General features: G+C 44.4%; 2 protein-coding genes across 8 annotated transcripts in view; both read left to right on the top strand.

Annotated features, from left to right (window-relative positions):
• The window catches only part of LOC140905631 (uncharacterized), a 92,352-nt gene that overhangs the window by 9,095 nt on the left and 70,638 nt on the right, over positions 1-12,619 (top strand). The window lies entirely within an intron of this gene.
• SYTL2 (synaptotagmin like 2) overlaps positions 1-12,619 on the top strand; it is an 82,226-nt gene that overhangs the window by 41,834 nt on the left and 27,773 nt on the right. For all 7 annotated transcript variants that reach the window (XM_073336050.1, XM_073336014.1, XM_073336024.1 and 4 more), the window contains 4 exons: positions 30-165; positions 7,554-7,626; positions 9,293-9,395; positions 11,457-12,341. In XM_073336050.1, coding sequence (XP_073192151.1) covers positions 30-165; positions 7,554-7,626; positions 9,293-9,395; positions 11,457-12,341 — 1,197 coding nt within the window. The remainder of the gene's footprint in view (positions 1-29; positions 166-7,553; positions 7,627-9,292; positions 9,396-11,456; positions 12,342-12,619) is intronic.

The raw sequence follows: 12,619 nt of genomic DNA, 5'->3' as shown, positions 1-12,619 counted from the left end.
ATAACTTTTGGTCTTGTTTCCTATTTTAGCTGAGCAGAGTCGGAACAAATCAGATAAAACAAAGAACAGTTGGGTGAATAATGTCAATAAGGAAGTTTCTGTCCCAGCAGAGCTATCTGGTATCAGGGAAGAGATAGAAGAAGGGGACGTGAAATCCAATCAAAGGTAAGAAAGCGTTCTCTGAGATGGAGTCAGTAACTTGACTTTTTGTGTATTAATTAGGGCTGCGTATAATTTGTGACTCGTGTGTTTCCTTTTTCAGCATTTCACATAAATATTTCTGGCATTTAATGCAAGGGGACTTTCAAGCCCTGAAAACATCACATTGTCATCAAATTGCAGTGGTCTGCCAACACTTACTCAGACTAGCCTGGAAATTCACATCTGCAGTAGCTTGACATGTTATGGTTTGTGCATTCAGATGTTCCTGGAAGCACCATGACTGCCATCTTTGGCAACTTTCACTCTGAGGAGACAAGCCAGGGGTTTATAAAACACAGTCTCACACGTGTTCACGTAAACACACACCATAGGACAGGTGGAGACTGGAAGCTGCCTTGGATGTATGCAGTCTGGGTTGATTTCCAGAAGTGACTCAGGGATCTTCCATTCTCCAGTTAGGATAATGGGCCAAACTGAGGTGCCAAGGTCGTGGCAGCCACAAATAGCAGGGTAGCAGCCACTGGATTTTTCCATTGAGCGTAACAGATAGTAGGAGGTGGCTTAATTGAGAGCAGTTTCCTGTTACTTTGGTGCTGCTAGCATGACTGTGAGCAGATTTGGGGCTAGATCAGGAGTATAGAATACTCAATCTGATACCAGCACCCTGAGACTTCTGGACCAATGGTGAAGCAGTTCCCAGGATAGAGTTTTTTCCATTGAGAACATCCTGTCCAAGACATTCACAAAATTAGACAGGTTGAGAATCCCCGATAATTTCAACTGTCATGGTAAAGCCTGGAGAGAGGTGGGCTCGGAGATGCCCAGGACCTGACTTATAGCGGTATAGACGACTTGTCAGTTTTTTTGTTTTTTGGTTTTTGTTGTTGTTGTTGTTGTTGTTGTTAAATCATCTCCACCTATTCCATTGATAGCTGGAAATGAATTGGAATGATCATTGGAGTGAAAGTGAAATATACTCTCTTTGTGAGACACCCACAGAATGCAGTAATCCAGTTCAGAGGTGACAGGAACGTGCAAAGCTGTAGCACAGAGGTCCCCAAATGGTGGGGCGTCCCCCAAGGGGGGCACAGAGGAATGTTCAGGGCGTATGTGACGGGGGCCTGGGCCAGCCCCCCGAGGGGGGGGGGGGCGCAGAGAGGGAGTGCCATCCAGCTCCACGACTGCCCCCACCACCAGCTGCGGGCTTGGCCCCCTTACCCCATCTGTGGCTCTGCTCCCGGTTCCAGGGGGTGGGAGGGCACACAGAGGTAAGTGAGGATGTGAGGTAAAAAGTTTGGGGACCTTTGCTATAGAGGTCTCCATTTGAAAAGAAAGGTGACAATCTTGAAGCTAAACACAAACAGAAAAAAATTGCTCTTACCTGCCACTTGTACATTGATCCTCCAGAAACAGCTGAGGAACCAACAAAACCTCTAGACTGGGAGCCAAAGTAACCAAAGGTGAGCGTAATCTGTCAATTGAAAGGGCAGCTATTACCTCCAGCATGGCTCGGTGGGTAGGATGCTGGACTTGAGACTCAGGAGACCTGCATTCTATTCCTGGTTATACTGTTGACCAGTTGTCACAATGAGCAAGCAATTTTATCTCTGTCTGTTTCCCCTCCAAGCTCTTATCTGCCTTGTATTTGATTAAGCTCATTGTAACAGACAAAGCCTGCTACAAATTTGTATTGTGCACATCATAATGCAGCCCTCATCTAGGTTGGGGGTGCTACCATAATACAAACAATAATTCTTCTGAATGTTTTCTCTCAGTCTGTCAATGTTAACTTAATCTACTCTGGGTTGATCTTCAAACAGTTATTTTAAATCCAAGAGAGTGGGCCAATTGAGCAATTGCACTGACTAGGTCCAATGGAAAAATATGTAAAGCTGAATATCTGTCTGCTGATGACTCTACAGCCCAAACCATCTGTATCTGCTAGCAGCTTCGGCTACAGATTAAACAAGAGAGATTACAGAATAGAATTCTGAAAAGAACAGTTGTTCAAGTGCAGCTCCATCTCCCACTTTCATGGCCTGCAGATATGGTGGCGGCCCAAGCGGTCAGTGGCATCAAAGGTTACTGACGGGTCTAACAAATTCATCATGGATACCTGATCTTTGCCTGTCTCCAAAAGGAGATCATTGTCCAGTGAAACCAGAATAGTCTGTGTCATACCCAGACCTAAAACCAGACTGAAAAGGGTCAAATAAATTTGAGGAATGATAATGCCAGAGCTGCTTTGTCACAGCAATTCCCCCCCAATAATTAAGTTTAACAGCGGTGATAGGTATCTGCTCCACAGACCATCTTAATTAAGAGACATATTGAAGGTTGCTGCTAAAATTGACATTGTTAGCTACTGTACTTAGTTTTCTTCAGTTGGTTCTTAGCATTAAAAGATGAATAACAAATTATTTATCACTTATGGAGAGTACTGGATAGCTGCTGCTTTTCCTTTTCATGTTGTTTAATCATAAAAGCTTATTCCACAACTTCTCAAACGCTAACCTGTGTAGCCCACTTCTGTTAATTGTACAGTCATCATGGAAAGCAAAACTATATTCTGAAACTAACAAAAGCCTTATGCATTACTACTTGTACCATTACAATGTGGATCACTTGTTGGTCAGGTACCTGCTATGGGACTGATTGAAAGGACAAGTTTTGGCAAGAAACTGCCAGGAGAACCTCTAACAATATTTGGTGATATGTCAAACTTAACTATATTTTTTTCTTTTTTAAGCAAGTAAGCTGCTATCTCAACATTTTTTAAAAGCTATTGGTTATTCCCTAAATGCTCACTGCAACAACCTATGGTATTTAGTTTTCTTTTTTCTTTCTGTATGGATGTAAAGGGCTAGTTCTGAAAGCAGCTGTAACTGGTTCACATATTGTAGAGTGGTTTTTCGGTAGGGGAAGATCTTAATGACCTTTTTATTTCAGGTCCTAGTTCCAAACTAGTGTGAAGCTGAATAAATTTTACAACCCATATCGTTTACTGCTCCAGCCATGTCAGAAAATGTCATACTGTTTTAGACACGTTCAGAGTAAAGGAACTAGCCTTTGCCCTGTGTCCTTCAGTGGGGAACATAGGCCTGTAATTCCTATTTACACTGCAATTCCACTGGCTAGAGAGCTGTCCAATTCACACAGCAGTTAAACTAGTTATAATACTCGGCACTTAAATAACACCTTCCATTTTAAGTGCCGAGTATTTAATTTCACATTTATGTAACGTAGATGCAAACACCAACTCCTGCCCTCCAGAATGTGCAGCTAACGCAAGGGAAAGTAGCAGTGATAGTTTAAGTGATATAGTGCAGTTTTATCACCCGAGTTTTTATTTTTTCTATATATGAGGCAACCACACAGAACACTGAATTGGGAAAAATGCAGGGAGAGACCAACTCTTTAAAAATGGCCTTTTCTTCTGTCCCCTGTAGGGTGGACTTCTTCTGAAGTACTGTTCTGACATAACTGTGTGCCCACTCCTAATGGCAACAGTTGATCAATAGCAGCTAGGAAAAGCCAGTTCCAGGGCTGCTGGATTAGTGTGATGAGAGATTAGCAGCCTACATAGGGTGCTAGGAGGGGTAAACCTGTATATTGGAAGCATTCGGTTCTGTCTTCAAAGACAGTAGATCCTTGAAGACGTGTTCTCCTTATGTATTTCAGAATAGAAGGAAGGAGCAACTGACTGTTGGTCTCTCAGACGTGGCTGTAATCAAAAATGTGAACCTAATGTAATTCTGGAATCTCTTTGCAGGATAATAGGGTAAATGTTTCAAAAACACCAGAGCCATTTTCAAAAGTAGATTCGGCATTTAGCTAAAGTGTGACTGACAGCCAATGGGACTTAGGCTCCTCAGTTGCTAGGGTGCTTTTGAAAATGCTGCTACTTTTTAATGATGGCAATCGCCATTTTTTGGGTAGAGAATGGTGCAGGCTACAGGCCCAATCTTCAGTCTTTACATAGGCAAAACAATGGTTGACTTCAGGATCTGGCCTTGAGCATATCTGGGGGAGATGTAGGTAGGAAATGTAAAATCAAATCCCTAAACCTTATTTTTGGTTACTGTTATTGAGACAAATTGCATTTATGACCATGAATGACTTGGGAAGGATCAATCCTTTTCATTGGGAGAACTCCCTTGATAAGGACCGAGGGCCAAATTCTGCTCTCAGACTAGTGAACACATCAGGGTCAGTGGCATTACTTTGGGTCTAGTCTGGACTTAATAAGAGCAGAATATGGATCTTTAGGTTTGGACACTGATGCTGTAGGGTGGTGCTCCTTTTTTTCCCTCTTTAATGACTAACTCCAATAACCAAGCTGTAACCAGTGCTTGTCTTGGTGTTTAAATTCCCATGATACTTTCTCTTGCATATCATAACCTTTGTGAGCTGGGTGTGTGAAGTGTGTTTTTGGGGGTGTAACCTTCCACAGAAGGAATTTCAACAGAATGACTCAATCTGTCAATATTTTCTCTGACGAAACATTCCATCTGTAGATTGAGAGTGTAAAATATGCCACATAAGAAAGGGCAGAGTTCAGGTTCTCTCTTCTATGTTCTGAATTGTGTAAAAAGTCAGTTTCTTAATCCTGAAAAGGCTCTCTGGGCTGATAAATTACACTGTCTGCGAACACTAATCCTAGAGTCTCTTATGTTCAATCAATCCAAAACTTACTCTTAAAATGCAAATGAGCTTTAGTATGTCCAAAAGGGGCTAGATCTCCTGCTTATCCACTTAACAGGTACAGCATGAGCAGCAGCAGCAGTTGAGACTTCCCCACATACGCTTGCCATTGTGGCCTATCCCTGATTTTGGAGGATTCACCTCTAAGGTCAGATGAGTTCGCTTTGTGCCCTCTCAATCCTTGACCTATTGGCTGAGCCTGCCAGCAAGGGGCACTCCAATTCTGGGATGTTTCTTGTGAGGGTGACAGGGACTAATTCACAGGCTGCTGAACATATTTGTTACTGACCTGGGTTGGATTTGAGCTGGGTTAGATTCATAGAAGTTTAAAGATGGGAAAAGACCTCCTAACAAGGTTGTCTAGTCCAATCTCCTGCCAATGTAGGATTGTGCCCTACAACCTGTTTTCCAAATCTTTGTCCATCTTCTGTGACTAAGTCCCACTTCTGTCTCTTTAGGGTCTCCTCTAAGGAGGAGTTACAAAATCACATGGAATAAGGAAATCTTTTCCTCTTATAACCTTCCCCTTATAAGCTCCTTCTCTCTTTCTCTGCTCTCCATTTGTAGGCATTTTATTGCTGTTACCATAGCGCAGTGGTCTCCAACCTTTCTACTCAAAAGACCACTTTTTGAATGTAAATGCAACCCAGGATCTGCCCCGCCTCTTCCCTGGAGCCCCGCCCCTCCACTCCATTCCCCCCTCTTTCCGTCGCTCACTCCCCCCCCCCCCTCACTCACTTTCATCAGGCTGGGGCAGGGGGTTGGGGAGGGGGAGTGGCCTCTGGGCTGGGGCCAAGGGGTTTGCAGTGTGGGAGGGGACTCTGGGCTGAGCCTGGGGTAGGGAGTTGGGGTGCAGGGTGGGATGAGAGGTTCAAGGTCTGGGAGGGAGTTTGGGTGCTGGAGGGGGCTCCGAGCTGGGGTAGAGTGTTGGGGTTCAGGAGGGGATATGGGGTGCTGGCTCCGGGAGGGGGCTCAGGGCTGGGAGTTGGGGTGCGGGTTCCTGCCTGGTGGCACTTACCTCGGGCAGCACCTGGTTGGCTGCACAGCGGGGCTAAGAGAGGCTCCCTGCCTGCACTGGCCCCACACCACTCCTGGAAGGGGCCAATGTGCTGCTGTGGCCCCTGGGGTGCGGGGCACATGGCTCCATGTGCTGCCCCTCTCTGCAGGCACTGCCCCTGCAACTCCCATTGGCCACAGTTCCCCATTCCTGGCCAATGGGAGCTGTTGGGGCGGTGCTTGCAGAAGAAACAGCGTGCAGAGACCCCTGCCCTCCTTTCCACTGGGGCCGCGGGGATATGCTGGCTGCTTCTGGGAGCAGCGGGGGGCTGGAACAGGCAGGGAGCCTACCTTAGCAGCAGCCCCGCTGCACTGCCAGACTTTTAGCAGCCAGAGATTGCGATCGATTGGGAGTCTCCAGGATTGACCAGTCAATCGTGTTCAACTGCTTGGTGACCACTGCCATAGCGTTACCTAAGCATGTTACCAAAATGACTTGGTACATTGATTCTAGCAGGGGAGCTGGACTCTTGCTCTACCCAGCACTGTCCCTAGCTTTCTGTGGGTATATCTACACAGCAGTGTAAGCCTGGGCTCGAACGTAACCGCCTTGCATCCACACCCAATGTGCTAACCTAGGGCTCAGACCTAGGGTCCCTGCATCCTGAAGGGTTGGAGGGTCCAGGCCTGTGTTAAGCTGGGACCTTGGGTCTGAGTTCTATTGCTTTTCTGTGTGCATGTGGCCCTGGTTGACTCAGGTCCCTGCAGTCCGCCGGATCTATCTGAGTTCCCACCCCCAGAGGAACTGGGCTGTAGGCAGGCAACCATCGCAGCAGCCGGAAGCGCCATTGCTGCCTGGTGGTGCTCACCCTTCCTGCTCCTTTCACAGCAGCAGCTTCTCCTTGCTGCTGTGTGGAACTTGCCTGGAGCAGGGAGCAAAGCTGACAGGTGGGAAGCTGCTCCTGACTGCCATGATGTTGGGGGTCATCCCTCCCCTGGCCGAGCTGAGCTGGAAGCTCTGCTGCTCCCTCTCCCTGCAGGGCAGCCACTTAGTCCCCACTCCACTCTCTGGCCCTTGCTTTGGGATCCCCCCTCCACTCCCTGTGCGTTCAGGGGCACCTGGACCGTGTGGACTCTCAGGGTGGTGAGTGGGAGCCAGCCCCAAAACCTCCCTGCAGACAGCTCTTTATCTATGATAGCTTCCACCTATTGAAAATAGCTGCTGCTTCTTATCCCTGGCCTGATTACATAACCTCAGAATGGGATGATAAACTTAATTTTTAAAAAAATATCTTTGCATATGAATGAGCAATACTTCAAAAATTACTACTTAGAAACAATCCACTCTCCCATCCCTTGCCATTTAATTTCTCATTAGCTATAGTGCAACCAACCACTCGAGCATGTTTAATGAATTTATTTTGGCTCCGAAAATGGTATTCTGTAATATTTTATCTGAAAGGAAGACTTCAGACATAGTAGATGAGGCACATAAACGGTTGTAGGGATGGTAAACAGCCTCTATGCCAAGAGTGGCAGTCTTCCATAAACAAAGAGAACAGATTGAACAGAAGAACCTCACATTTTGATGTTGTTTTTTTATAAGCATATGGCAGCTTAATTTTCACTTCTACAGCCTTAAAGCAATGTGCTGGTTTCACACTAAGTAACTTGCTGTTGTTATCTTGCAGTTCTAATGCACTGGACGCAACCTTAGACAAACCACAGGAAAGCTCAAAGAAGGTAGCCGTGTCACCAGGAAAGGTAGGTTCAGCATTGGTATGCTAAGGATGACTTTTTAAAGTTATTCTCTTGCCACTTCGCCGCTCCACTAAAAACCAGGAAGAATCTGGACAGAAGAATAAAAACTTGAGGATGTTGCATGAGGTATAAAATGATGGATTGATTCCTGTTCAGTATGTTTTTGTGGCAGAGAGAAAATCTTCATCCCTTACCTATATGTAGCCAATATCAACATCTTCACCCTCCTGAGAAAATTGCCTCCATTTTGCTTTGTTCCAGTTTCACTTGAATCTTCTCATAGGTCCAGGGGTGAAAGTAACTTAAAGGACTTATCGGTACTCCGGAGTCCTGGGCAGGGGGGCGTGGCCTCAACTGGAAGAGGCGGGCCGGGCCCTTTAAATCAAGATTTAAAGGCCCCAGGGCTCCAGCTGTGGCTGGGAGCTCTGGGGCCTTTAAATCACCCCCAGAGCTACCAGCTGCAGAGGCGGCTGGGAGCCCTGGAGCTCAGGGGCGATTTAAAGGGCCCCAGGTTCCAACCGCAGCGGAGCGCTGGGCCTTTTAAATCACCGCCGGAGCCCTGCCGCCGGAACCCTGGGGCTCCGGCAGCAGGGCTCGGGGGGCCCTTTAAAGGGCCAGGGGTTCTAGCCGCTGTGGGGAGCCCTGGGCCCTTTAATGCGCCAGCTCTACTGGCTTACTTTCACCTGTGCATAGGTCTGAATCCCTTTTCGGAGTCACAGTAGCAGAAATGAGGCTATCAAAGGGCTTGTCTTCACTACTGAGCTACATCGGTGCAGCTGTGTCGATATAGTGCATCTAGTGAAGACACAGGAGAGTGTCTCCCACCCACATAGCACAGCGTAGACAGCACTTTAAGTTGATGTAAACTTATGATGCTTGGGGGCAGGGAAGAGGGGTTCACACCCCCGAGTGACATAAGTTACATCTGTAGTAGGAAAAGAGCAAACAACAAACTAACTTTTTTAAAGATATAGTTGCCAAGCAACAAAAATGCAGACTCTGCTTCTAATCCTAACCACTAACTAGTATTTGAAATATGGGCTTTCCTTATTACCACATAGCAGAGTTTTAAAATAGTTAGTATAAAGTAAATGCCCTAAGTTACTAAATTAATACAACCAATTAAATTTGGCTTAAGCGGTAGTGTAGACAAGCCCTAAGGGCTGGTCCTTGCTGGAAACGTACATCAGCATAGCAATGTCTCGGGGTGTGAAAAATCCACCCCTTACTCCAAGAGACGTCGTTAAGTTGGCCTAAACCCCAGTGTAGACAGTGCTAGGTTGATGAAAGAATTGTTGTGTCGAGCTAACTATCGTCTTGAGGGGAGGTGATTAACCACAACAGCAGGAGAATCCCGCCCGTTGCTGTGGTGTCTCTAGTGAAGTGCGCCGTATCTGTGCTGCTGTGACATTTTAAGTATAGATGTAGCCTAGTTCAGAAAGGTGGAGTTTTCAAATGCCCTAAGTCTGTTCCTGCTGACTTCAAAGGGAACAGAGTTAGGCCAAGCACTTCTGACAATCCTTTATCTTGGCTATTTTGCCATGTCCTCCGTCTGTCTTATAAGAGGCCTGCTTAAACCTTATTCTGCAGGGGTGAAATGACTGCGTTTTCATGTTTCTGTTATCACCGTTAAACATATGACCTAAATTATATGTCCATTCTTTTCTAGCAAAGGAAAAATCCATTTAATGACTTCACTGCACCAGAACAGAACGTAAAAAGTAGGGACTCGGAAAGTGGAACAACTGGCCTATCTCAGATGCCAAATGAGGGTAAATAATTATTTTTTAATTTACATGTCCTCTGTGGACTCTGAAATTCTTTGGGGTATTGTGACCAAGTTAACTGTCACTTTCCTCACACAATACATTTTCTAGGGGGGAAAAACCTTTTTAAAATCCTGTGATAAAGCAGGACATGGCATAATTTTACCTATTGTGTTATGAGCCTGTCTCCAGCCTGTTCTTCAAGCTGTTCATTTTAAATCTGCATGTATAAAATATGAACCCCTTAAGATATTAAGAAAACGATGTTTCACCCAAATAATCTGATCTGTCTACTCCTTTCCCTCTGCCCACATCCCAACCCTAAACCTGCATTAGGTCATCAATAGTAGATCTATGCTGCAATTAAAAACCTACAGCTGGCTCAGGTCAGCTGACTTGGACTCATGGGGCTCAGGCTGTGGGGCTGTTTAACTATAGTATAGACCAGCGTTTCCCAAACTTTTTTGGCCACGGAACACCTGGTATATATTTATGGAACATTTCTAATATTATTTTGTAGTCGTTTAGTTTTCAAATAAAAAATTGTGGTATTTATGCTCAAATATATTTTATTTAATAAAACAAAGCAAAAATACAAATTTAAAATAACTTGAACTAACAATTTCTAACTAGAAAGCACATATAAAGTAGTACAAAAATCAAGTGCAAGACACTTTTTTTTTTTTAATTACGATTCTTTCACGGAACACCTATTCACATCGTGCAGAACACCAGTGTTCCGTGGAACACAGTTTGGGAAATGCTGGTATAGACATTTGGGCTGGTGCCCAAGCTGTAGGACCCTAATGTTTAAGCCCGAATGTCTACACTGCAATTAAGTAGACCCTTAGCCCAAGTTAGCTGACCCAGGCCACCCGCAAGTGTCTGTCTGCAGTGTAGACATACCAGTAGCCATCCAGTTGAGAAGGGCTGCTTCTATATTACAGCCCTCTTGGTGATTCAGCAGTTAAAAACAGTTTAAGATATTCTCTTTTCTGCCTTTGCAGCAGTCCCAATCATTGCTGCTATTGGCTCAGCAGCAGGGGATCGAGCTGGGCTCCCAACATTTGATCTTGTCCCCCTGTTGTTTCTAAAACGCATAGACTTTAAGGTCAGAAAGGACCATCATGATCATCTAGTCTGACCTCCTACACGTTGCGGGTCACAGAACCTCACCCAGCCACTTCTATAACAGACCGCTAATCTGTGGTTGAGTTACTGAAGTCCTCAAATCATGATTTAAAGACTTCAAGTTACAGAGAATCCACCATTTACACTAATTTTAACCTGCAAGTGACCCATGCCCCATGCTGCAGAGGAAGGCAAAAAAACCCCAGGATCTTTGCCAATCTTGTTTCTTTAGTTCTGTTTTTTAGATTCCTCCCTTTCCCCCAAAATATCCTTCCTAACCAAACAGGAGCTAGAAAATGATGTACCTTAATCCAGTCTTGCAAAATTGTAATGAGAGTTTGCCAACCCAGGCATGAAAATTACTGATCTGCTTTCTACCATGATGCATGCTAATGGGGTGGGGTGGGGGGGGGGACAGGGAAAGGACAAGTGTATATTACTTGCATTTTTTTAAAATACTAGTCCAGAGTGGAAAAGTTTTTTACTTAGTTCCATCTGACCCTGAAAACAGTTTACAGAAATGGATAGAAGCACAAACACAAGACACAATAATATAATTGAGCTGTATAAGAATTCTGATGATTAAAGGTTTACTGTGCTCTCACTTTGACTCGTTATGTTTCTTTGCCATAGGAATGTTCTATCAGTCAGCACTCTCTAATACAAACAAGTTAAATATAATATAAAGTTGGATAATTTGTCGGTTTTCCAATATACTTGTTTCAAGAGTGCGTACTTTTTATACTGCTGAATGCTTTGACTGTTAACGTTATCTTGTCTTTTTTTGCATTGCACCCTAGAGCTGCAAGAATGTCTTCACCTTCTCTTTCCTGTGCAGAACACTTGATGTTTTGACTAAATGCATGTTCTTAAGCTTGAGATCTGTATTGCAGTATGTTTTTACCCTTTCCCTTGTGTGCATGTCTTGTCTTGCAGACATACTGTCACCTTCAAAGGAGAGCCAATCCAAGAGAAACATACTAAACAATAGGTCAGAGGAACATAGGCAGGCTTCTGGAGAACAAACTGATGAATCACAGAGAATTGCAGATCAGCCTCCTGTACCAAAAGCTAGAAAAGTCATCTACAGAATAACAGATCCCATATTGGAGAAAGATGGTTCTTTTCCCAAACCTGCTAAAAGGACTGATCGGGTTAGTGGTGCTGGTACACCACCTAGGGGCATTCTGAAACGCAGTTCAAGTTCAAGTTCCACTGATTCAGAAGTTCTTCGTGTTAATCAGATCTTTGACCATCAGAGTAAGGCTGGTTTGCCGTCTTCAACTGTTCTTGAAAGAGTAGCTGAGACAAATCCTCCTGCAGAAGACCCCTCTCAAAATTCACTGGAAAGACTAAAACAGGTGAGGTTCTCTTCCAGGACAGGTACAAAACAACCTCTTCAGAGCCCCCAGCTGCAATGTGGCAAAGATATAGGAGAGTTTGACTTACTGGAATCAGACTATGTTAAGAATGCAGAAAATGACACTAGTAGGTTAGATGCACTTCAAAATGAACAAACCCTCCCTGTAAAACCTCCACGCTCCCAATCCTCTGCTTCATCTGTTAATGCAACAGACAGAGATGCCTCCCAAGAAGACATTTCAGCATCATATTCTTCTGATGCTAACAGGTCAAGCCTACCAGTTAATGAAACTTTACATCTTAAGACAAGTCTTCCTATGGAACCTGTAACTCCAAGAAAATCCTCCAGTAATATCTCACCAAATGTCCAGGAAGTGCAAACTGTTGACGAAACATTGTCTCAAAACATATCCAAACGGTCCCCGAATCCTGACTTGGAGTCATCCAAACACACTATTGGTAAGAGAACAACACAACACAAGTCAAATGGGTTAATACTGAGAAGAGTAAATAATAATTTTGAAAACAGGCATAAAAACCGCTGTCCATTAATATTCCAATCATGAGAGAGAGAGCTTTCTGTATTATCCAGAATATTTCTGCTTGCATACTAATTTACCAGTTTCACACACTAAACCACTTAAGTATTTTCTAAGATTCTAATGATTGTCTGACCATTCAGTCTTTGGGAATATGCTCTAATCATTGATTGTTTTTTTTTTTTAAACAGAAACTGG

This window comes from Lepidochelys kempii, chromosome 1 (assembly GCF_965140265.1).
Source record: "Lepidochelys kempii isolate rLepKem1 chromosome 1, rLepKem1.hap2, whole genome shotgun sequence".
Taxonomy (NCBI): domain Eukaryota; kingdom Metazoa; phylum Chordata; order Testudines; family Cheloniidae; genus Lepidochelys; species Lepidochelys kempii.
Note: the sequence above shows the minus strand (reverse complement) of the source record. Positions and strands in the feature narration are given on the sequence as shown.